At 38.9% G+C, this 24,770-nt stretch overlaps 1 protein-coding gene across 2 annotated transcripts in view; it reads right to left on the reverse strand.

Annotated features, from left to right (window-relative positions):
* Nucleotides 1-24,770, reverse strand: part of Unc5c (unc-5 netrin receptor C) — a 339,558-nt gene that overhangs the window by 32,049 nt on the left and 282,739 nt on the right. The window contains exons 8-11 of one of the 2 annotated variants that reach the window (XM_075981232.1): nt 14,826-14,882; nt 12,740-12,931; nt 11,721-12,065; nt 8,876-8,963 (exon numbers count right to left, since the gene is read on the reverse strand). In XM_075981232.1, coding sequence (XP_075837347.1) covers nt 8,876-8,963; nt 11,721-12,065; nt 12,740-12,931; nt 14,826-14,882 — 682 coding nt within the window. The remainder of the gene's footprint in view (nt 1-8,875; nt 8,964-11,720; nt 12,066-12,739; nt 12,932-14,825; nt 14,883-24,770) is intronic. The other variant, XM_075981231.1, reaches the window with a different exon arrangement.

Genomic DNA, 24,770 nt, shown 5'->3' on the forward strand with positions numbered 1-24,770 from the left:
GGCTCCTTATGAAGTTACATAAGCAGCTTTTCTGATAACGCTCACCACTGGTCTCACAGTGTTTTAAATACTTTAGTGTTTTCAGGACCTAACTTGAAAAATACTTCAAAAACTCGCTTCAGAATGAGGACACCCTAGAGCTAAACTTAGTCCAAATGACTTTCAGGCATAATTCAGGATAGTATAGCAGATTCATTCTTTCAAATGGGAGCAGAAAGAATATAAGATGGCGTTTCTATAGCAAGTTAAAATGAGATCCCATCACTTATGTATTTCTTATGCGAAAAATCTGGTCAAAAGGGACTCAAAGATACAAACTGTTTCTCTCTCCCTTCCTCTTTCCTCCCCTCCTTCCTTTTATAAACTCTGTCATTCTGTTTGATTTACATTACTAAACAACAAGCAAATGGACTAATTAGTCCAGGCTGCCAATTAGTGTGTGAGGAAGTCATTTCAAAGTTCCCGAGGTTGCTCCTGTATCTCGCAGTGACTGTTTTGCGATTAGACTAAAGGCATGTTTCCTAAGACTTCTCAAATTGGCTGGCAGAAGAGCATGGCTACAGGGCCATGGGGCCCTGAAATTTTAGGAGGGTCTTCAAACACCCCCTTCCCCGGAACAACGGCCTATGAAAACATGACTGACTTGTGGTTCGACCTTAGACATATGCAAATTTATGATCCATGGTTACTAGATTATCATTCATTTGTTCTCAGCTTACATTATAATCAATTAGAATGAACACAACCTGCCTTCTAGACAATTCTCTCCATGTATCCTTGAGCTACTAACTAGCTCACTTTATATCATGTATTTGGACATTATTTTGATATGTTCTTCCTTATAGAACATTCTCAACTTTTCCAATGTTATCTGACAAGTAAAGATTCCACTTCTTTCCTTATGTTTCTTTTTTCAAGTTCATGAAGAAGTTTTCAGAGATTTGGTGTCTCATTATATTGGGCAGCCTGAAACTAACCTAAAACTTAAGTGTAGCTAATTTCTTTAACTGAGATTATATAGATATAGTCACACATCACAAATCATTGCATTGGATTATTCTCAGATTATTATCACATAAATATTAAGCTCTAGTTAAGAGGGGAGGATGTAGATAATATTATTAAAAATATCCTTCTGTAAAGTAGGTGATAAACACCACTATAAGCTAAGTTATTTGTTAAAGCTGATCCCTCAAAGATTCCTAATGTAAGTGTTCTTAGGCTACATCAAGTCTATATAGTTTTGTGTTTGTTAGATGACTTTTGAACTTGTACATATTTATATTTTTGTTTTGCTTTATTAGATTCAATATACAGTTCTTAATGCTATGTCATTCCTCCAAATATTGTTTATATCTCCCACACTCTCCTATCCATCATATAATGGATATGTTTGCTATTTTTGTGTTCGTTATTATCACTGGCAGCATTGTAGCACAAGAATAAGACAAGGATAAGACCTTTCCAAGGTCACCACTTGAAGCTTTTTCTCTCATCAAACATCAATACCTTCGAGTTATTCAGCCCAACCAAATATAAATCCATTAAAATATACATCTCAGTGACATCCTTCTGTCTTATTCATGTAGACATTTAAAAAGACATCTCAAATTCTTCCATAATTGCAGTGGCTACCTGAAATTGATTTGTCTCTTGTTGTTACCTCTAATTTATGTATTATTTATCACATCATCTAGAAGTTAGTAAATATCTATATCCTACCCTCACCTAATGCTAAATAAATAAACAGATAAATGAATGATGGCAGCTATTATTATTTTAACATTGTCAGAAGATAACTCTTCATATATTTGTTATGATAATCGATGTGCTTAGCTGTTTTCAAGGATGCTTGTCTACAGTTGTCTTGGAAGATAAAGATGTCTAAATCTGCAGGAAATGACAGGTAGGACTGCCTCTCATCAAGAACAACTCATCTTCCCCTGTTTAGCGGTCCTTTACTAAACCTGTGTAGATATCACCTAACCCTCCTTGAAATACCCTGGGAACTTTAGCTCAGAACACTAACACAAAATTGATGATGGTTTAGAACATGCAATTGTGGTGACTGATGAAGTTTCTGACCTAAAAGTTTGCGCCTTCTACCAGTACTGACACACAATGACAGCTAACACTATAGCTCCTCAGCGAAGCCAAACCTGAAAGCCTTCACAGTCGCCGGTCATCGCCATCTATAAAGCCTGCAGTTTGACTCTTATTCTCCTCAAGAATCTCTGACTCTCACTGCTTCCTCCTTCCCTTGAGGTTGTACCAGGATCTCAAAGACTTCTGTCCTTTCCTTCTCTCCTCCCGTTTGGAAGGCTCAAATGAGCTTTTCTTACTTCCAGTGCTTTAATATCCTGCATAGCATGTTTCTGTTATTAAATCTATAGTTTTCTAGGCACCTGGGGGATATACTTATATTTAGAATCACAAGGTTTATGGCAGTCGCTTGAGACTTCAATACTATGCCCCCTACTACTTTGGTTTTCATTTTCTCATAACATAGTTTGTCTTCTCTTTGTCTAATTTCCCCCTTTACAACGTAGGTGAAACTTTGCTTTCATTTCGTCATGATTAATATTACACTATCTGCCTTTGGCAGTGACTTTATTGCTGCCTAATATCACTTTTCCTACGAGGAGAGGAATAAACCTGCAATGGTTATGCTTTCCCGAGGCCTACACCTATCTTTTAGTTACAAGTGTACCTTGAAAGGTGAGCAGTAAAATTTACCAGGAGGGACCTCAAGTGGATCCATTTCAAGTGGCCCCCATTGAAGAGCTGAGGTTTGAAAAAAATCTGTCAGCGTAGTCTCAGCAGCCTGTGCTTGGAGAAAGTAAGGAGGGGGCTTCCTCTCGCTGACCAGGAACATAAGGGAGAAGAGGAGAGCCCCTGCTGGGTTGAGCAACCGTCAGTTGGACACTGAACACACTGCTGGCATGCTCTATTGACGGGCACTGCTCTTGGGGGAGGGAAACCAAATGAGCAGTGGGGAGAGGAGGGGCTATGCATGTCAAAACAATTTATTAACTCAGTGAGGTGCAAAAATGTAATGAATAGGAAAGTGATGAAGTCGAATTCATAATGGGATGAACAAAAAAGGAGTTAAGACTCTCATATGCTTCTGAGATGAAGGAAGCGGCAGAAACAGAAGGCAGTTGCCAACATATATGGAAGGGGAAACGTAGGTGAAAGTTAACTATTTAAACTAAAGGTCAGAAGTGTTTAAATTTCTATAACCATACTTATATAAAGGGAAGGTATTGAAAAATATATGGAACCAAATAGTAGAAACTACATGTAGACCTCATCTATGACTTTGTAGAGAAGGGCTCCAATCTATTTATATCCTATGAGCCATCTGAGTTACTCAAGCAAACAGCCTGTACATCTTAACCACAGATGACAGGGACATGCACACTGAACAAAAATGAGGCTCAGAAGCAGCAATTAAGTAGGACACCCAGCAAAATTCAATGATCAGAATTCATGAAGTGTTTCAAAAGCAAGCAAACAAAAATCTAACAAGGATCAAATCACATTAAGAACTGGACAGGTCTCCGTGCCCCTAGGACAAAGTTCATGAAGAGGAGAAGATAGTTTTCTGGCACAGAAATTTGCTTTCAGCCTCCGTCGGCTGCCTGTCAGTGATAAGACTGCATTTACAGAACAGCATCATGGATAACTTTCACGTGAGCAAAGAATTAGCCGCCTAGGCACATTTGGAAGGTGAGGTGTTCTTGTGACCCTCTCCAGAGGAGGAATCCAGAGCTAACACACTTGCCTGAGGATCCAGGGCTAATGATTAGCACCATGAGATAGCACATGCAAATCATTTTGCTACTTTCACACCAGGGTGTATGGGGTTGCTTCCCACAAGTGTAGGGACTTTTGAAAAAGATCTTCCTCCATCAACCTCTGTGTGGACATAAGGTGCCCTCTGTGAATGCACGCCTTTCTGTCTCTTCAATGTGACAATCCCACCCGAGGCTCAGCTGCCTTCTAAAGCACACACCATCTCACATAATGGACAAGTTGAAATATTTGCACTCCATGCTCCAGACAGGGAATATCCAACTTGCTCTCATTCAAAAGCTCAATTGAGAAAACACACTCACACACATGCACACGCGCGCGCACGCGCGCACACACACACACACACGCACACACACACACACACACACACACACGTATGCATGCGCGGAAGCCACTCTGAAGGGCATGTCATTTTCCCAGACAGGAAGAGTCTATCTCTAGATTAATTAAGTAAGAATGGCTAAACATTGTGCTCTGAACTGAATCCTTATGGAATTATTTATCTGAGCATATACTCTGGGCCCTCACAATCTACTTCCCTTGAGGACCATTAATACAAATAGTCTTTAAGCTCATTGCTACGTTTATCTTAAGATCTTTGTGACTTAAAGTATATTCTTTATGAGGAAGCAGAGAGGAAGGAACCAGGCTCCTCCTAGGAATATTGTTCATGTGGATCTTAAACCTTGGTGAAGTCTTTCTTTTCTCCCCTTTTCTCCCTTCTCTTTTTGAGACAAAATCTTTCTGTAGACAGTGCTGGCCTTGAACTCTGGAATTTCCTGTCTCAGCCTTGCAAATGCTAGAGTTCTAGACATACCACTGCATCTGGCTACCTTTCCCCCTTGAAGCTATGAAATAGCCAATCCATTATCAACTCTCAGGAAGTATGCTTCATTGCGCCACTATTTGATATTCCTACTGCCCACCTGACTTTATACATCACTGTTGTTTCAAGGCCTCATTGCTATTGCACACCTTGGACTAGTTCTATAAGGGATTTTACCAATGGAAGAATGCCAAAGACCACCAATAACCTATAGCTAACAAACCCAATAGTTTTTTAAATGGTTCTCCCTTATTATTTACATTTCAGCCACTGTCAATTACCTGCTTGATTTGGGAAACCTCGTTATCTATGGTTTTTAAAGTTCTCTTATATCATGGCTTATTTATCCTTATATATATATTCATGCTTTAGTTAAAAAAGTGCTCAGTCTCCCCTGTGTCAGACACAAAATGTGTGCTCACCTTATCGCTTCATTACTAAATATCAAGAACTAGAATGTTTTCCACTGCCCCCTACACCCCATTTCTTTTTACCTTGAAAATCCATCTCCTGCTAAGACTTCATTTCTGTATCTATGCCTGAGATCATATCCTGTTTACATCAGAGCACATTTCCTTCAGAAACCAAACTTCTCCCCTCTAGCCAGTGGCTGTTTCAGCCCTCCTTTGCTTACAGTGCCCAGGCCTTGTGCCTTAAGCACACCCTATGTATTTCTCTCCAACACCCTGGCCAGTTAAGAAGCACATTTTGCTCTGCAGTAACTTTCACTCTTTTCTCCTCTGTCTTCAAGCCTGGCATACCCCAACCTCACCTCTCATCAGCCCAACCCGGACCAGAACCTTCATGAAGATGTACTGTTCCTTCTCCCAAGCACATCACATCACAAGTTACCACATCACTCTTTAAAAAGAAGTGCTAATCCCGTGTCCTTGAGCTGATCATAAACTTCCTGTCGCTCCCTACACTTTACAAATAGAAGCCTGTTCACTTTCACATTCAGGATCTATGAACCAGTTTGCTCCTTTTGGCTGGCTGATTGAAGGAACCACCAGGCCGGCATTGGATACAGAGAAAGGGGAAAACGTGGCTTTCAGATCTCAAACCATTTTGTCCATAAGAATTGATTAATGATGATGCTTTGGTTACAATAAGATTTACTTACTTAAAAAAATTCCTTCTAGAAACAGGATGCAAGGGGCCACATTTCTACATAAGTCACAAACATTGTATTCATGGGGGAATAGAAACTTTGTGTTCTCTCCAGAGCTCTAGGAAGTAGGAGAGGAAGATACCCCGGCCCTCGCAACTCCTCACCTTCTCTGGTCAGATGAGGCTTGTCCCATCCCTGGCCCATTTAGGCCACACATCTGCCAGTCTGTGTTTTTCAGAGGGCACATTCAGTAATGATAAGGCCCCATTTGTCACTTTCAGTCTGCCACATGTAATTAAGTTCACGCCTCCCTCTAGATAACTCACATCAGCAGATGACCAGCTGGGTACCATCCAGCTGGAAACACACCCAGTTCTGGATGCAATGAAAGGAGTCGGAGAAAAAGAAAAAGGGGAGAAAAATAATGCTCATAGTTCTTCTGCAAATGCCTTCAAGTGGCACTCATCTTCTGATTTCTTCACCCTGACTTCTCTGAAAAGTTTCCTCTGGGTTACGTGATGATGGGAAAGGTCTTCACTGAGCAAAGTGGACCCAAAATGTAAGCTAATGAGAAGGCGGAGGGTGTACGCAGGAGGGATGTCACCTTGGAAAGCGAAGAGCTCTGGGGTCAGGATAACTTGGGTTGTACTTAGCCCTCCTCAATCACTAAGGAGACTTGACTTCCCAGGCATCAGTCTTCTCACCTTTAAAGTGGGGTTCATCACAATGTACAGGTTTTCTCTAAGACAGGAACATGTATAAATGCCTGAAGAATGACCACCAGAGGTACTTAGTTTTGCTACACATTTGTTTTCACCATGCTGTTACAGGTCTGTGTCATATTAGAAAATTAGTGGTGTGAAGTCTTCCCATTTATCTGACAGATAATCTCCTCATGTTCTATCTTTGGTGCATGGTCTCTGGAAGGTATTTTCTTTCTGGGGTGTATGTATTCATGTATGGAGGCTAACAGTGGGCTTTTGGTGTCTACCTTATTGTTCTGGGGCAGAATCTCTCACTGAAACTGAAGCTAGTCAGTCTGCTCAGATTGAATTGCTGGTAAGCCCTTGGGTTTTCCTGTTTCTACTTCACCAGTGCTAGGATTATGGGTGTGTGGCACCATGCCTCTATGTGGGTGCTGGGTATCATCCTCTGGCCTTCTTGCTTTTCTTAGCAAATGCCTTACTTATACCCTGAGCCATTTCTCCACCCTACCTACTGTATGTTTTGTTTTGAGATCTTGAACTTTCTCCTCACCCACAACTTTCTTGATGCAAACTCAATTCAATGGAGCAATTCCCCCTTCATTACCTAAAGTCAAAGGCAGTGGAATCTTAAAGAACTAGAGTTTGGCATTATCAATATTCTATACCCTCATCTCCATCCAAATTGTATAATCACTACTCTAAGTCGAAAATCCTGAAAGGATGGAATGGAAAAGCAGGGGAGAGTGGAAGAGGGCACACCATACTATGGCAGTAGCCAAATATGATGTGGGCTTTAGCTGCAGATAACAGTTACAGGGTGAATAAAGACATCCGTGAACACTGCATGCCTTCTTTGTGGCAATAAGTCTAAGTCAGTTCTCAGGACTGTCACAGGTGCCACCCAGAACATCAAAGGCCATGGGGGACAGCATCTGTCTAATGCTCACTTTGGCTTAGGACAAGAGAAAATAAAATGAAATAAATCTGTCTTAGATTTTGCTAATTGTTTTTCTTGCTCCCAAAGTAGGGAGCCCGAAGGATCTGTGAATGTTTCTTTGCAGTAGGAATGAAAAAAACATTTGATATAAGTAAATACAAAACTTAAATGATTTTCGGTGGCTCAAATTTTAGGCAGGAATAATGTGCAATGATTTGAGTTGGGTTTTTTTTTGTCTTTTGTTTTTTATTTGTTTTTCATCTTCTGGTCTGGCAGTTGTTTGTGGAGGTAGAAGGGCAGGAAGGATACTACCAGAGGGGGGGGAATGTTCTGGGTCATACTGCTATAAATAACTGTGTCTCCACCCGGGTACAGAACAAAGACGCTTTCCGTTACCAAAGCAGGGACTAAAAAGAGCTGGCTGAGGATGAGAGTGGGGAGGAGAGTGAAGGAAGATGATCACCTGGTCTGCATCTGTCACTCAGACTTCACTCAGAGCCACACCTAAGGATGTTTCTTCCTGGGACCAACAGCAATCAATCCTTATACAATGAGCATCTCCATTTTCAAAACATCTTTTGTTTTAAGATCTCAATGTGTCTTTGAAAGCATCAATCACCCAGGCTTCTAGTGCACGTCCTTCACACACACACGAACACACACACACGTACACACACACATATGCACACAAAGAACACCCTTTATGTGGGAATTACTCAAGAGAGACCACCTCTGCTAAACTAAAAACTGAATTTAGGACATCTGACCTGTTCTTATTTTTATTACTTAAAATAGCTATATGTTGATCAATATGGCACAGTCAAAATCAAAACTTTGGATTCGGTATGGTTTAAATCAACACTAGGCTCATTTTGAAAGGTCTAATTATAAAAGAAGGCTGATGATTTCTAAGCTGGAGGAGAGTTAAGAACAGAAAGGGAAGAATGAGCATAGGGTTGTGCTAGGCTGAGGTGGGAGGGGGCATATCAGGGGCTCTGCTAGGCTGAGGTGGGAGGGGGCATATCACGGGTCTGCTAGGCTGAGGTGGGAGGGCCGTATCAGGGGCTGTGCTAGGCTGAGAATGGGAATGTCAGAAGCTAAGGTGTATCCACTTTTGTGATCTTTATCTCTACTATGGCTAGATTCTTGACCCAGGTCACAAGATGTCAGCATATCTATCTAAATCCATGCATCTCTTTGGACAATCTGTGAATCAAGTTTTTGTCCATATTTTTCTGATAAAGAACTATGTGTCCACTCACAGAAAAGAACTCTAGCATTCTATCCACACTTACAATATGCAGTGCCTGAAGCTTCAACAAGAATGAGAAGTAAGATTGAATTTTTTTTATAGGTGTAGAGTCAAATGTATGTCACCTAAGGCAAAATATATTGAATCTATCATTTCTATTGTACAATTCTTCCCCAAGTGAAACATTGATAAAGTCAAATGCAACAGAAAAAAAAATATTTACCTCATATTTTCTTTCCTGTGTACAGTTACATACATTTCGTAGACTCTCCCTTGGGGAATGGCCCCAGCGGGAATCAGCAAGCTTACTCCTGAATAGCAAAGGAAAAAAATATAAGACCTGTGAACCAAAGGAAACTTCTAGAACTCCTTTGCAGCAAGCAAAAGGGAATGCGATTTTGCATCCGTGTAGCACTAGTCTTTGTATTTTCCCTAACACCATGCAAAGGTCCAAAGCTCCCCGCGCCTTCTTTCTGATCTTGCTTTTTACCATAACTCCCTCTGAACTGTTATGGGATTACTTAGGAGAGTGATGTCATTTTAAAAGTTCTTGTTTTATTTAAGGAATAGACAGATGGTTCCACTGTTATTTTTCTTGTAAATTGTAGAGAAACCAAAAACTGCTATTAAAATTTTAAACAGCTGCAATGATGCATTGTTTTTGATGTAAAAAAGAAATTCCCCATGAAATTCAGAGTCAGGGAAATGCTAACCTCAGCCATATCAGAAAACATTTTCCCCCCTGAAATATCTTATGAGCATCAGTGTTATTCCACAGCAGAGAAAGAGATGGGAAGAATTTACTTTATTATTTGCAAGTCTAGAAAATGATTAACGACATTTCACATAGCTTCAGTAAGTCAGAGAACTTCTCATTTGTTGATGATTGGCACCCATGAGAATGGTTATTCACATGAGCGGTGTGAGAACTATACCTTGGATGGTATTGAGACAATTTGAGTTGGTGTCAGGATCTCCTGGAGATCCTGGCTCCAAAAACTAGTGAAATTTTTTTCTTTATCCAGTCTGAACAAGTTTTCAGATGATGTCTGCATTGGTGATCTGAGGTCTACCCTCTCATAACCCCAGTCCAGTAGTACAGGCCAGCACTACAGAGAGGGACTTGGCTGAAGATACTTGGTTTCATCTTTTCATTCCCATGAAAAGCACATTGATTAAGTGCTGTAAAAATGCATAGACTTTCTTTGTGAGGACAGTGGCACCTTTATGATGTCAAGAAAAAAAAAGAGAGTCTCCTTGAATAACATGTAATGACTTGACATGAAGTAGAATGTGCCTAATGAGACACGGCAGCAAGAAACCTTGACTAAGAAGTTTTAAATCTCAAGGGTTAGGGGTACAGTTATTCAAATGTCTTGACAAAACCTTATCTGTAAAGGTGTTGAAGCAGGGTGTTCTTGAGATGGAGAGGGCAGCTCTGGTGCTGGGGAAGTGAAACATGGTGTTAATGTAAGCATGGCATCTGGAGGGATGAGACTGGAATGGGAAGGCTGTTTATGAGACAGCATAGACTCAGAATTTATTTTCCAATTAAATGATACAATGCATCTCAATTTTTGTTATGAGGATGAAAAATTATAAATACAAAGGTAAAAGAATAGTTAGGAAACTGTACTTGAAAGAAATAATCCAAAGTTTATTTATAACATGCTAGCTTCTCCCCTTCCATTTAAGGAAGACTTTGTTATAATTCACATATTGGAAAGTGGTGGGTGAAGAGACAGGTAGAAAAAACAGAATTTACTGAGTATCATGGGAGAAAGCACTATCTTTTGAATAAATGTAATTTTCAAATAATATTTTTTAATATTTAAAATGTAAATTTTAAATAATAGAATATGTTTGACTGGGTATTTAATGGACTATTATAAACATGTTTTTTAAAGAGCATACAAATAGCATGGGAATTAATGCGGTTAAAAATTCTTATATAGCATGATATCAGTTATGTACAAATACAGGAAAAGGGAAAATGATATTCTGTCAAATAATTATAACTTTATTACAAGGTCTTTTTAACAGGATAGGGTAAAATGTTATCAAGGCACTGAAGTAGGGAATGAAAAGGAAAAACCAAAGACAGCTTCACATTCAAGCTAGAGTCCTGTGGTTTTGCACTTGCTCATATATATGTATAAATGTATTATATATATTATATATCCCATGTATCTATTTGCTAGCAATATGTCTATAACACATATATAAATAGAATAAAATATATCACATGTATAATATATACAGTATGCTATATACATATATAATATACATGTAATATATTATACAATTTTATATGAAATTAATAGGTCAGTGAAGTTATTTTTGTTATTTTATTGAATGTATTCACAAACTTGTCCAAAAAAGTGAAGCTGTGCTTTTAAAGTAGTCATTTGCTGTCTAACATCCTATAGTGCAAGTCCATCAGTATTACCAACTTTTAACATTGACAGTCACTGACTTAAGTGCTCTGTGGAAGTTGATTGTGTTTTGTATTCTTTAGACATTGCTAAACTATTTAACACATTTGAAATAAATAAAACTACAAAAGTACACTGGTTAAAGCTGAGATTGTCAACAATAAATTGTTGACTGGAATAAATACCTTACAGATATTTTCTGATTGAATGATGGAATGAATAATTAATACAAAGATTTTGTGTTATTATGCAATATTTCCAATCATTTAGAAAGTAATTTTCTCAAATATAGTTTCCTTGAGAAAACTGGCCCAAACCATCTCTTCGCATTTTCTAATAATAGTATGTTTTGAACTACAGGGACTCCAGTGAGTATTCCTGGGTTGATAAAACCTTCAAGGCAGTAGGTGCCAGTTCTTAACTACACCTCAGCAGAAAGTTCTTTCAAGAGGAACTGAATTTAGAATTGCTTGGATGAAGACACATGGTTTTGTAGATTTTGTATGAAGTAATGTTTGAGATCTACTGGATGGAAATTTGACTTAGACTACATTCAACATTTCAGGTTCAGTAAAAACACACAGAGGTAAGATTTCAAGCTGCATCTTTGTCTTTTAAAATGTTAAGACTTACCTGAGTTAGGAATGATGAGGTGACCCCCAAGTGAGTTGAAGGTGCCAAACGCTGTGCAGGATGGGTCAGTCTGTCTCGCGAGACTCTGATTCTTCAGGTTAAGAGCCTCATTCTCTAGCAAGGATTGGGTCATCTGGGGCGACAGCTTGGATGTGAACTCAGAGAGGTCATCCTGAGGGGTGACGGCACCTGAGGTGTTATACACTTTGATTTTCAAGTTGGGCAATGGGTCCAGAATTGGCGAATTGGTCATTGGTATTTTGTCTGAGACATCGTGCAGAGCGTAAACAGGTCCCCTGTACATGGCTGCAGCTGAGGTGAGGTCTGGGGGGACTGCCAGGAGATCTGAGTCAGAAAGAGAAAAGAAGTCTGTTTGCATTCTCTGTTCAGACCAAGCTAGATTAGTGAGAAACCACTTCACACCTTTAGGCCAAAGCAAAGCTGCTCTGCTAACAGTGCGGGAAGAGAAATCAAAGGTGCTGGGAAACGGCAAGTACAGCGTCAGTATCCACCTGGTTATTGCCCATTGATAGGTAGCCTTGCTTCTCTGATACGCTCCCTTGATGTTTAATCATGACACTTAGGGCATTTGGCCATTTCAACAAACTAGAAAGAACCATAAGGGCTACCAAGTCACTATCTGGTAATGGTTTTGCTTACCTATGCTAACTTTGGATTCACATGTACATCACTGCATTTAAAAAAAAAAGCATTATAAGAAAGGGAAAAGAGACAAGAAAAAAATCAATGAATCAATGCAATAGTTCTTTCAAATAGAAGTTAAGAAGCAGGATAGAGGTACCTGTCAGACAAGCAAACCAGAAATGATCTCTGCATCTCATCAACTCTGATTTACTGTATCAGTTTCATTCTTATAATGAATAAAGCCAACCAAAATCTCTGCCTTTACTCAACTTACGTTCTACCTCGAATGGATGACAGAGATGCAACTGAATCTGAAGCTACGCGGTCACTCTGCTCCCCACGGGCATAACTCAGAGGGTGGGAAGCTCACTGACCTTGTCTGGCAGCCTTGATGTTCACAGGCTGAAAGCCGCCATTGAGTGCTGAGGAATCAATGATGTCAGACTCAAAGTCACGGTGGTTCTTCCGGTAGACGAACAGGGCCACCACCACAGTGATCGCCAGACAAACAGTGACAGCTATCACGATCCCAACGTACAGCGCCACATCATCTGAGTCAGGAGCAGCTGGAAAGAGAGAGTGAAACATCCGACCAACTGCTTCTAGAGACTTCCCACAGAACACATATGTATTGCAGTAATTTTTTCAGACATTTATTGCCATTTTTTATGGGTTAATTTCAAGTCTATTTCAAAAGCTATATAAAATGGCTATGGTTTTTCAGTAGAAAATTATCACTGATTTCTTTTTCCTTCTCACTCTGCATTAATCCACGCACTAATCTATCTTGTAACTGGGCAGCATAACAGACTACTTATTGGCAGGCATTTAAAGAACCTGGAGCCCAAGCTATCCCAAACCACAGGAAATAAAATGTTTATTACTTCTTTCAGGTGAAAAAGTTTAGAAGGATTTTTGAATTCTCTTACAGTTTTTTTTTAAAACCAACAAAACAAAACAACCAATAAACACTGTTAGAAACATCTGGTATGATTTTAATCTGTATGTGGATTGAACCAAGATGTTTTTCTAACTTCCACACCAGTCATAAAATTACTTCCTATATGTTTTTCTCTCTTCTGCTTAAATCAGTGCAAGAATGGATGGGAACTTTTGAACTGGGCAATACAGCCAAAAAAGTGTAAGATTAGAAACAAGTGTTTTCAGAAGCCCAGATCTGGGGCAGAAGCTAATGTGAGTTCTACCTTATGATGCACAGTATTATCTCCTAGGACCCTGAGCTTCGCAGGGGCTCCTGTTAGAGCTTCCCACCTAAGCTTATTGTTATTGGAATAAACTATAGCTCTGTGAGGTGTTGAAGTGTAAAAGGTCTTGGTCAATGATCTGGCAGGCCAGCATGTGACCAACACAAGGTGCCATCCACAGGGGGCTGTTTCTAGGTAATGTAAAAGAGCGCATTCTTATAAATGCTGTCTATTGTTTTGGTCGCATGAAACATGCTTGGGTAGAACTGGAGGAGGTGACAGAAACTGATTATGAAAACAAAACATAAAAATAAATGAAAGTTTTATTTAATCAGTTTGACATTGTTAAGTCTTTTGTTTTAGATTCAGAGAAATATTCAGCAAACCAAACAAACCTGCAGTCTCCTCATTGTAAAAGAGGTCATTTGTTGACGCTGTAGGTAGTCAAGAACAACTGAAAACTTCCTGGACATGCACATTTGGGTGTGGGGTGGAGAGGACTTTCAAATCTCTATGTTTTGTGTTCTAAAATTTGGGAAACCATTCCTCTCTCCTAAGACACAGAGCTACATGGTTTATGTGTGGAAATAACTCATCATTTTAATATGCCAGGGGCTCCCAGCAATTACCAAGTGTTTGCGCACCAGTGTCTTTAATCACACCGGCAGTTTATATGAATCTACTGTTGGAAAGGGTCCTCTTTCAAAGCTATCACCCTTCCCTGTATTTCAACTTTCCCCTCAATCAAGCCAGTATCAGCAGCACCCCTACAGCATCCCGATATTCTTCATTCTGTGAACACTGCTTTCAAAATGCTGACTCTACTTTGCCGTGGGATTTTATTGGCGACCCTGCAAAAGAAATTTTAACTCGGACCAGAATAGTATATCTAATTTTTAATGCTTGACTTTACTTATTCATGATTTATAGCACAACAGATCTGCATTTCCTCAACCTTTCCTTTTTAGTATTTGAACTCTGCCCTTTATGTATGCCAGCCAATTTCACGATATGTTTTCTCAGTGATGGGGACCTGTGCTGTCAATGGTAGACTGATAGCTTTTAAAGCTGGCAGCGACTTGAAATGACCCTTTCTTCTCTTCAGCATTGAAAATCTAATTTGCTTTTCATGTTAGAATACATTAGGCTCCTATTTCCTGTGTGCACATCTGTGAGCCAACGAAAGGCAAACTTGAACAGGGGCAATAATGTTAGAGGACTATTTCCCAGCATAAAACCCAAACATCAAACTTACAAGAAAATCCATATTCATTCTGGGTTCTGTGTTCAGTTGAAATGGGGTATATGAATCCTTGAAAAGAAAAAAAAAACATACAAACGATGAAACAGAAATGGGAACAAAATCAAATTAATGAAGGAAAACAAAATAGGAAGTATGAAAAAATAGTTTAATTAAAGAAAAAAGGAAAAGAAACCTGTGGCCCTTTAAAATTCTGGTGGAGTATGGAATTATGATTTTGTGCCTCCTGTTTGCTCTGGAGCCTCACTAAGAATCAATAAGTAGGCAGATTGAATTTCAGAGGAAAAACTGGTCTTGACTCACTAAGTTTGGAGTGCTTAAAGTCTTTCTTTTATTGAGCATAAACTCTAATGGATCTAATTTATTTCAGACATCGAGGGTCATTAGCATAAGGAAAATCATTTTTTCCTTATCCCTGCCATATGCCTTAATTCCCAGGACATGCCCAGAAGAGTCTGAACAGTTTTCTTTTTCCTTTTCATTTAATCATAGCAGCTTGCTTTTGGTCTCACAGAACTAAAGCAGGTCTGTCGTCACTGGTCAGAGGCTAAGTACCCATTTCCCCAGCCGAGCAGTGCTCAGCAGAGCTCGCCTCACCATCTTAGATTCACTTTTTGGATTTTTGGTCATTGCTTGTCCCTTTCATTTAATAGGAATCCAATCGAGACAGCCTGGGTACTGTATAGAGTGTCAATACAATGACAACTGGGTGTTTTATTTTTCAAATCATTTGAAAATCAATTGGACTAAGAGATAATAAACTTACTTATTTTAGGTCTTTAGAGGGATGTTTTACATTGGCCAGATAATAACTAGTAACCTCGCCCCACTAAAAATGCAGAAGTAGCATGGTAAGGACCCTTTTTTTCCTTTTGAATGCATTCTGCATAAAGAACCAATGAGAACAGCAACGTAACACTAAAAATGTCAATGCAAAGTGGAGGGAAATAGGCACAAAATGGGTAAAAATGAGGACATAAAGCTTTTCAATGAGAAAGCTATAGAAAGAACTGTAAGTCCAACTTATAACCGGCACCCAGTGTTTCCTAAGATTTAATATTCTGCAGCATATGAATTAATCAAATAACATAGCACCATTTGGATTAATCAAATGAAGATGAACATGAGCATGTGAATTAAACATTCCTAGGAATACTCAAGGGCAAAAAAAGCTAGAGAGGAACCAGAAGAATCACAATTAATTAGTGCAAAGCGAAGGTCTGGGAGGCTTGAATGGTAGGGCAACTCTAAATCAGGCTGCAGGTAGCTCTCCTGCAGCCAGCAGAGCGCTCACTTCTCATCCGCTATTTACCTATTTGGGATTTAATTCCGGGGAAACACACAATGCTACTTTAATGAAAGTGAGGCTTGCCGGAGCACAGATAGGTTTGCTCTGAATTAATATTTAATGCTTTCTTTTAGAGCAATGATTGCAACCTCCTACTTGGTTTTATAAATATTATATTCCTTATTCCAGTTGTCGGAGTCCATGTATTAGTTTGGTTTTCATTTTTAAACATCTCTGTCTGGTAATAGCTGTTTTCCATGTGTAGTCTGTGAACTCAATAAAAGGACAACTGGGACAAATGGAGACTCTAGAAACCCAAGGACTTAGGGCAAACCTGGTTTATTGCTATGGATGCAGAGCTGAGCATGAAGCCCTTCTTTTGGAAGTAAGGATGCTATCCTCCACAGAGTATATGCTTATCAGAATGCTGATAAACTTATTTTTTTACATGCTACAAGACAAGGACGTGAGTGTAAACAGAAACTTGGAAATGTTCTGAGGGCGACCTGAAAAATATCGGTAAACACCTATAGGGTCCTGCTTAGGTATGTAGGAACCTCAAAACTCATGAAAAGAAAGCTTCAGCCCAGAGACAAATGACATGCTCTGAAGTATATCCTCCATAAAGCAGGTCCTGGTTTTCCCTGATGGCTTATAGTCCCACTTCTCTCAGATTGTTGTTCTTGACAGGCAAACCAAAGACTAATCGAAATTTATAGGTCTTACTTTCTTTTCTAATGTCCTATATTGATTTAGAGCTAGACCATTCAATAACTAAATTGGCATCGTAGGAATTGATTATGAGACTTATATATATAACTCTAGGCAAAGGATTATTCATTCATTCATTCATTCACGCAACCATTCATTCAGCAGGTACTCTTGAATTCTACTATATTCTGAGTTCTAACACACTGGTTGGAGACTTTCCTACTACCCAGAGCTTTTCTTCTGTCATATAAGAAGTAAATAAATGACACCATAAACAAGATTATTTTAAATATTGAAAGTGTGAATTAAAAATTAGGCATACAGGCTGATGATGCAGCCCAGTCATCAAAGGCTTGGCTATGACATGGATGCCCCTGAGTTTGAGCCCCAGTACTGAACATGTACACAGCATAAGGAGTGAAGATATACCCTAGTAACCTCTGTACTTGGGAGGTAGAAGCAGGAAGATCAGAAGTTCAAAGGTATCATCAGCTACACAGAAAATTCAAGATCAGCCTGGGGTCCACAAGATCCATCTCAAACATTACTATCTTCCTTGTTGTCATCATCATAACCCCCATTTATAATATATAATGAAAATGTGGTCTGATTAGAGATATACACAGCAGCAGATCATGTAGGATGGTTGGTCCACAAAGAAGTTTTAATGTTATTACAAAGGAAATGAAAACTATGCGTTTGAAACGTGAAACAAGTCACTTGGGATTCTCTATGAAGAAGGAACTGCAGAAGGAGCAGAGCCAAAATATTTCAGTTAACACTCAGTTGGGAGATAGTGTTTACTACATCAATATAGTTAGTGAAGTACTTGCATTTGAATTTGCTTTTACTAAAACAAAATAGTAAAAAACTAAATGTCTCACTCACTATTATTTCTCACAGCTAATTAGGACCAATATAGGCAAACTGACAGTTTCCTACATGAAAAAACAAAATCAGACCAATATTAGGTATGCTCAATGCCCCAATGTACTGTGTTATGGAGATATTGACAAAGAGTTGTTGAAGGCAACTCTGAAACCACTTCCATCCCTTCTAAACACTTTGCTGCTACCTAAGGAAAGTGCAACTTAGGAGGCCAGAATGACTGCTGCAATGGGAGAGCAGAGGAGCCTTTTCCAGTACTTGTTTTTATGCTTTTCCATCTGCCTCATGTCTCCTGAAACAACAGGGAACATTTTCTTCAGTTAATGAAGTGGCCCTGCTGAGTGTCGTCCTACAATAATGAAAAATAACAAGTCCAGCACAACACAGCACCAAGGGATTGTTTTGTTGCTTGTGAACCTCATTCATATCGGAGGGATTTCACTTAACTTCTCTGATATATAAAGTGAAGCCAAGTGAAAGAACACCAGGGATGCTGGACAACATAGTGAACTTGAGTTCCTGGGTTTGAATTTGTCAGCCTGGCTGACTTCTCTTTGTCCAGCTCACCCATTCCTTAAATGGTGAGATGCTGGACAAATGATATCTTCCCCCAAGTTTCAGTTTTCTGATCCACGTAGGATACTATAGATTCTTGATTTCATAGGTGTGGAAGGGAGAAATTTGGTTTGCACAATGTTTATAATCAATCAATAACTGACAAACAGTTACGGTGATATCATTATGAAGCACAGTGTTAAGATACGCTGACGTGCTGGGTTCTAAGGGACCATTGTTTTGTACCATGAGTATGACCTAGGTTAATGAGTGACCTCAGAGAACTTGCCTACATTTCAGCTCCCTGTTTACTGCAGAGCCCAAGGAGCCCAATTTCTCTGAGAAGCCATGGACAGTGTCCTCTTTTAAGTATATATATTCTTAACTGTCCCCGTTGAAAGGGGTTTGTGCTTGGCCTTTGTGGCTTCTGGCAACCATACAGTGACATGCTTTAGGAGCAAGTTTCCAGAAGAAGAGTGAAAATTGATGCTGGCCTGATTTCTCAAATGAGAGTGCTCCATTTCTCAGCGAGGAATTTGAAAGGGGGCAGAGGCACTGGCTTTTATTCTTTGGATTCTCACAATGTTTGGGGGCTTCTCTTGGCCTTTAGCAACTGAGGCCCAAGGACACTACATGCCCTGAAATTAGATGAACATTCATGGGAATAAAATGCACTCCATAAAACTCAACACATAAGTCTCAGCACTCAGATTGGTATTTTCTCTGTCATAGGCAGGATGCCAGGGCAGGATGCAATAGCCTTAGTATCTGGGCCAGATAGAGCCAATTCCAGCAAAGGCTATAAGGAAGCTACCCTTCAATCTCTTAAAAAAATAGAACTTGGAATACTTAGAGAAATTTTACTTTTCAAAGATGAAGTTTTCTGGAGCACTAGAAAATGAAGAAAAAATATTAATACTATATGCATATGCATGTGTGTGTGTGTGTGTGTGTAAGAGTTGGTGCTGAGGTGCCACAGAACATGTTTGGAGGTTATGGTATAATTTTTAGGAGAGAGTTCTTTTCTACCATATGATCTGGGTGTTGAAGTCAGATTGTCAGCTGCTGGGCCATATTGTTGGCCCTCATCATGGAGAAAAGCTTTCTGGGAACTTCAAACAACTTAAAAACAAAGTTTTGAGCAGCTCTCTTGAGTGGTTAGTGCAATGCCCCTTTGATTTCAGAGCATCTTATGAGTGCTCATAACATTATTTCAAGAGATCACATTGTCTAAGCTCTTCCAGTCAACGAGACAATGTGCCAAAGGCTAGAAAGGATAATTCCAATAGTATCCAAGTTTAGATTCAACCAAAGGAAATTTGATTTCAACCATTCTTGTCCATCATGTTGATATTCAAATTTTGCCTTGTCTAACCCCGGGTGTCCCATTCACATTTGTGTTGACTCTAGACTTGGACTGCTACTATCACTCTACGCATTTCCTGGTTGCTGACTGAAAAGTGACATGAGAAAGAAGTGACTCCTATTTTACTCACGGTCATCTATTAGTCTAGGGATGGGACTACCCGCATTTTCCAACTGATGTCCAACTGTTTTAAAAATCAAAGTCCATTTCCTTGGTTTCATATCTCAATAGCAACACATCTTTTTGATCATGGCCAGTGCCTGGTATCTGTATGGTTACATGCCTGAATGTAGCCTGTTTGGTGGGGGTTTCATTTGGGCGTTATCAGGAGCAGTGCCAGAATCTCCACTTTCCCCAAACGTAGCAACTATTTTTTTTCTTATTTTTTTAAAAAAGGTTTGCTTTCAGTGAAGTATGAATACAAGCTGATAGAAAAAATTATCTTAGCTTTATGATTAAAATAATTTAATGTTAACTACTTTTATTCTGTAATTAATATTTTCATACCAAAATTATTATAATAGATAATTCTGATTGCCAACTTGACAGGATTTTGAGTCACCATGGAAACACACCTAAGGATATATCTGGGAGGGATACTTTAGGTAAAGGAAATTTAGCTCGGGAGACTCACTCTTAATGTGGGTAGTAGCATTCTACTCACACCCCGAAGTTATTGATTCAGATACACAGACCAGTCTCCATTTCCCCAGCACTGGGACTACAGGCACGCACTACTGTGTGGGTGTTGAGGATCGGCGCCCAGGTTATCAGGCCGATATAGCATACTCCCAGCACCCTCAAAAAGAACAAATGAAATGATAAAGCAGTAAGAGCAGGCAAAAGAGCTTATATAGTAAAGGAAGTAAAAATGAGAAAGATTCAGTTTATATAGTGGCTCCTACATTGATCTGTGAGTCTCAGGTGGGTCAGTAGTTTCTAGTCAATGTTTCAATTTTTTTACTTTGCATAATAGAACAATTATTAGTGATAGTCAAAAGACCCATCTATGAGGTTATTTTTCTATCTTTTGAATATTAATTAAATTGAACTCAAGTAATTTTTGACTCCATTTAGCCATATCTGACATTGAGGCATACAGTTGGGAACAATTTAAGCTACAGTCTAACGGTATATCATTAGGTGAAAACAGAATAGAATTAAAATTAAAACTGAAATTCATTTAACTATAAAAAAAAGATATGATAATTTTATGCCCTCTAAAATTTGAGAACTCCTGACCCAGACTTAGGAAATATTTAAAAGAAAAGCATGCACATAGATGCTGTGGGAATTACAGCTCTTTAAATTTGGAACCAAGCTAGGCAAAATGGAGACACTATGGTTTTGTAAGGATTTTTGCTTGTCTTCATGGTTTACTTACTGTCGTCTTATATCGCAGTGTTCATATGCTCTTAACTTGCATATAAATAGATTTGAGGAAGCTGTAAGACATTTAGAAAAGAAGACCAGTCCTATTCGGAGATGATGGTGACACCAGGACTTGACAATTACACATCAAAATTCATCAGTTTACAAGTGTGTTAACCGTGTTCTTTGTAAGTTTGGGGTTTTTTCATTTGTTTTTGTTTTGTTTTGTTTTCTGTGTGTGATAGGGCCATTACTGTGCGGTGCATTCTGGTCTGGATAGCATCAGTTCACGTCTGTTTTCTTGCCTTAACCACCGGTGTGCTGGGATTTTCGGCATGAGCCACCACACCTGGCTCAAACTAATGTTTTCAAATCACCAAATTTTAGTTAATTTCAGTTTTATTTATCTATTTGACATACACTCACTAAAAAAACTTGCTAAGACCTGGTTTTATTCAAGACCTGATCATTAGAAGAATCTGCTCCAGGTAGACCCCTTTCCTTGACCTGGCTGCCTGGTCTGCTTGCCGAGTGTTTGCAGACCAACCTAACATGCGGGGTATTCACATCTTGATCACATGTCTTCTAATGCAAACATTCTTGCTAAACCTCAAGAGTGACTCAAAAATCAACATGCCCAGGTTCTTTCTTTCCCCTTCCCAAGTCTGAGCTTATTTTATAAACCCATCAGAGCACTAACGATGTCAAAGGTCAACTTTCTTAAAAGCACACAAGGTCGTTTATGATCCTTACCCACTCTTCTGAGGGTTTATTATTGATGGGGTTTACAAAAATCCAAGTAAATGCATATGTAAAATTCAAGACGTTACAGGAAAAATAGGAAAGAGCATTTTCTTAGCATGATGCCAGCCATCCGAGGTTGCTGTGGCTATCTGTTACTCCATCTTTTGGTGGATACTGACCGCACCAAGATGGTTCATGGCCTTGTTTGTAACAGTCACCAAGCATACCTTCTAAAAACAGTTAACAGATGTATAACAACCTCACAGGGAAAAGGACTTATCTCAGGTCTCAGAGTGGATACAGCATAAATGCTTTAAATTCATCTCAGTTCACAATCCAGCTTAAGCATCAGTTGCCCAAGTGCTTTTATGATGGAGAATTCAAAACCATCAAAATTTTCAAAGAAGAATATAACATTATTAAGTTAGGGGTAATACTCATACATAATATCATACAAAGACCTTAGACAGAAAAAAGCAATAATGTGGAATCCTGAAAAGGTGATTTAACACTAAATAGTCAATCTGTTGACTTTTATGATTAAAAAAAATCTACCTAACAGCCGTGCCCTAAACCCATTTTGCTCTGTTTGTTGGGACCGCCTAGTAGTGACATCTTTCCTTATCCCCATAGAGATGTCCCTCAAGGTGAAAGCTTTTGTCTCCTCACACTGTCTCTTTGGGCTCAGTAGGTGTTCAGCAGGTTTCTGTGGTCCCAAATTTTCAACCACATCCTTGCTTTCAGAAGCAGGAAAAGGTTTTACCAGAAAGGAGAAAGGTGGCCCACACTGATTATGCTGGAGAATACCGAGCACTGTGCTAGGCAGGAAGTCCATGGACAGAATATTTATTTGCCATCTGGGACACTGCGCACATGGAGAACTATAGAAAACACAGCTACGGCATCAACTTTTAACTGCGGATAAAAGTGTTCAATGTCTAGCACTCACAGCTACGCTTTCCTACCAAACTGCTGTGTTGACAAGAAGCTGGATACTGGCTGGCACCTTAGCAAGTGCCCACTGCAGGCAGTGCTAATCACATTATTCTGAAGCTATGGGAATGATGATTTGGTAGGTAAATGATTTCCCCCGTGTTATGAGCACCTGAGGTTGCAGGAGCCCTGGTAGGCAGTGTGTCCACACTGAAATTTACACGCAGAGAGTTCTGCAACTTCCTCTGGTGAGAAGTAATGCAAGAGCTGTGTGACAGGCAGATGTTTTAATGAGTAGGAAGTGCTAAATTTGCACAATGCATAATAGTTTCATTTCCCAGAGTCAGGGGGCTTACTGATGCACACACAATTCCAGGCAGTCCTTGTTTGAAAATTGCAACATCTAAGGTCTTCTATAGCATAAACTCTCTTTGGTAAGAAGTAATTCTAAGTTCACATTTGAACTCTATGTGATTGAAAGCTAAAATCCACAGGAATGTTTGCAGGAATGTACCAATTTAATTCATCATGGACCATTTAGTCTTTGAATAACTCTTTTCCAAAGGAAAAGTAACATGGATTGAACTATTATAAAGCATTACTTGCTTTAAAAAATACCAATGTATTTCAACATAAAGTCAGTTTATTTATTGGCTTAGCATTATTTAAAGACTTTTTAGGGGCTTTGCTATTCTCTCTCTCTGTCTCTGTCTGTCTCTGTCTCTGTCTCTGTCTCTGTCTCTCTCTCTCTCTCTCTCTCTCTCTCTCTCTCTCCCGCTGTGTGTGTGTGTGCGTGTCCTCTCTTTCTCTCTCTTGTTCTCTGTTATCAGATCATCTCACACAATCCTATTTCAAAGCTATACTTTAAACACAGGCAGCAGATTCTGTCATATAATAATTGGGATAACAAAGAAACTGAGATATGCCCTACTAACATATCTCAGTTTCTTTGTTATCCTGAAAATAGTACAGTAGCCCCTACAACACTGTCTCCTGAATAGGCATTATTACTTAAAAACATGGAAATTTATTATGTGGCTTATTTTTTTTTCTCATATCAGAACAACAAGACAAATGCTTTTCTTATTTTCAGTATTTAAAACAGTGTCTTTGTTATTTTGTTTGTTTTTGTTTGACTTAATCCATGTTGGTCAATGTATCAAAATGCTCCAGTGTTTGAAATGATTGTGTTCTTTTAAAAAAACTAACAGTGTGGCTACAAAATGTCCAATTTCTTTGGAGGTAATTTAGAGACTCTGATGCCTTCAAGTACCATTGCCAATGTATTTTAGTACACTCACACTAATTTCTCAAAATTTTAATTAGAAGGAAAAATATGTTGTGTATAAAGTAGCAACTGATTGTTTTGTTTTAGGGAATAAAGTTATGTCCTCTCTGCCTCTGTCTCTCTGTCTCTATTTCTTTGTTCCTTTCTGTAAATTTTTTTTTAAAAAAAAAAACCCTCTTATATGTGGATAGCCTAAATTTAGAGAAACTTTGGCAATATCTTAAATATTGGGATTCTGCTGCACAAATGTCATTTTACAGCATTGCACAATGAATCTGATACAGCAAACATTCTAAGAATAAGGCTGTTTGCAAGCTCTGGGTGATATGCGCATGACAGGCAACTAGGAAATAATGGAAAACCGTAATTCAGTTCCAAATCCCCATGCCTTCGAAATACTTGATTTACTGGCTTTTAGTATCTCTCGTCAACTTGGGTTTTCTACTAGATTTTCTGCTTGTATTTTATTAAATACTGTTATTAATGATCAAATTTGAATCAACATAACCAAGATCTTAAGATAAACCAGCAATATTCCTATATCTCAAATTCAGAGGGCTCACTGTCAGAGCATGCCGGGACACTATCCTCCCCTCTTCATTTCATTTTGAACATGTTGTTTATAAATAGAAGCATAATGGAATGCTAAGTACAATGAATGTGCAGAACACGAGTCATATAGAAAAAAACCTGCTTATAATCTCATAAGCCCAGAGACAGAATAATTTTCAACAATAATTTCCTAAGCTTACTTTCATATAGTTATAGAAAAATGCACGTATAAATCCAAAACCG

This window comes from Microtus pennsylvanicus, chromosome 7, assembly GCF_037038515.1.
Source record: "Microtus pennsylvanicus isolate mMicPen1 chromosome 7, mMicPen1.hap1, whole genome shotgun sequence".
NCBI classification, from domain to species: Eukaryota; Metazoa; Chordata; class Mammalia; order Rodentia; family Cricetidae; genus Microtus; species Microtus pennsylvanicus.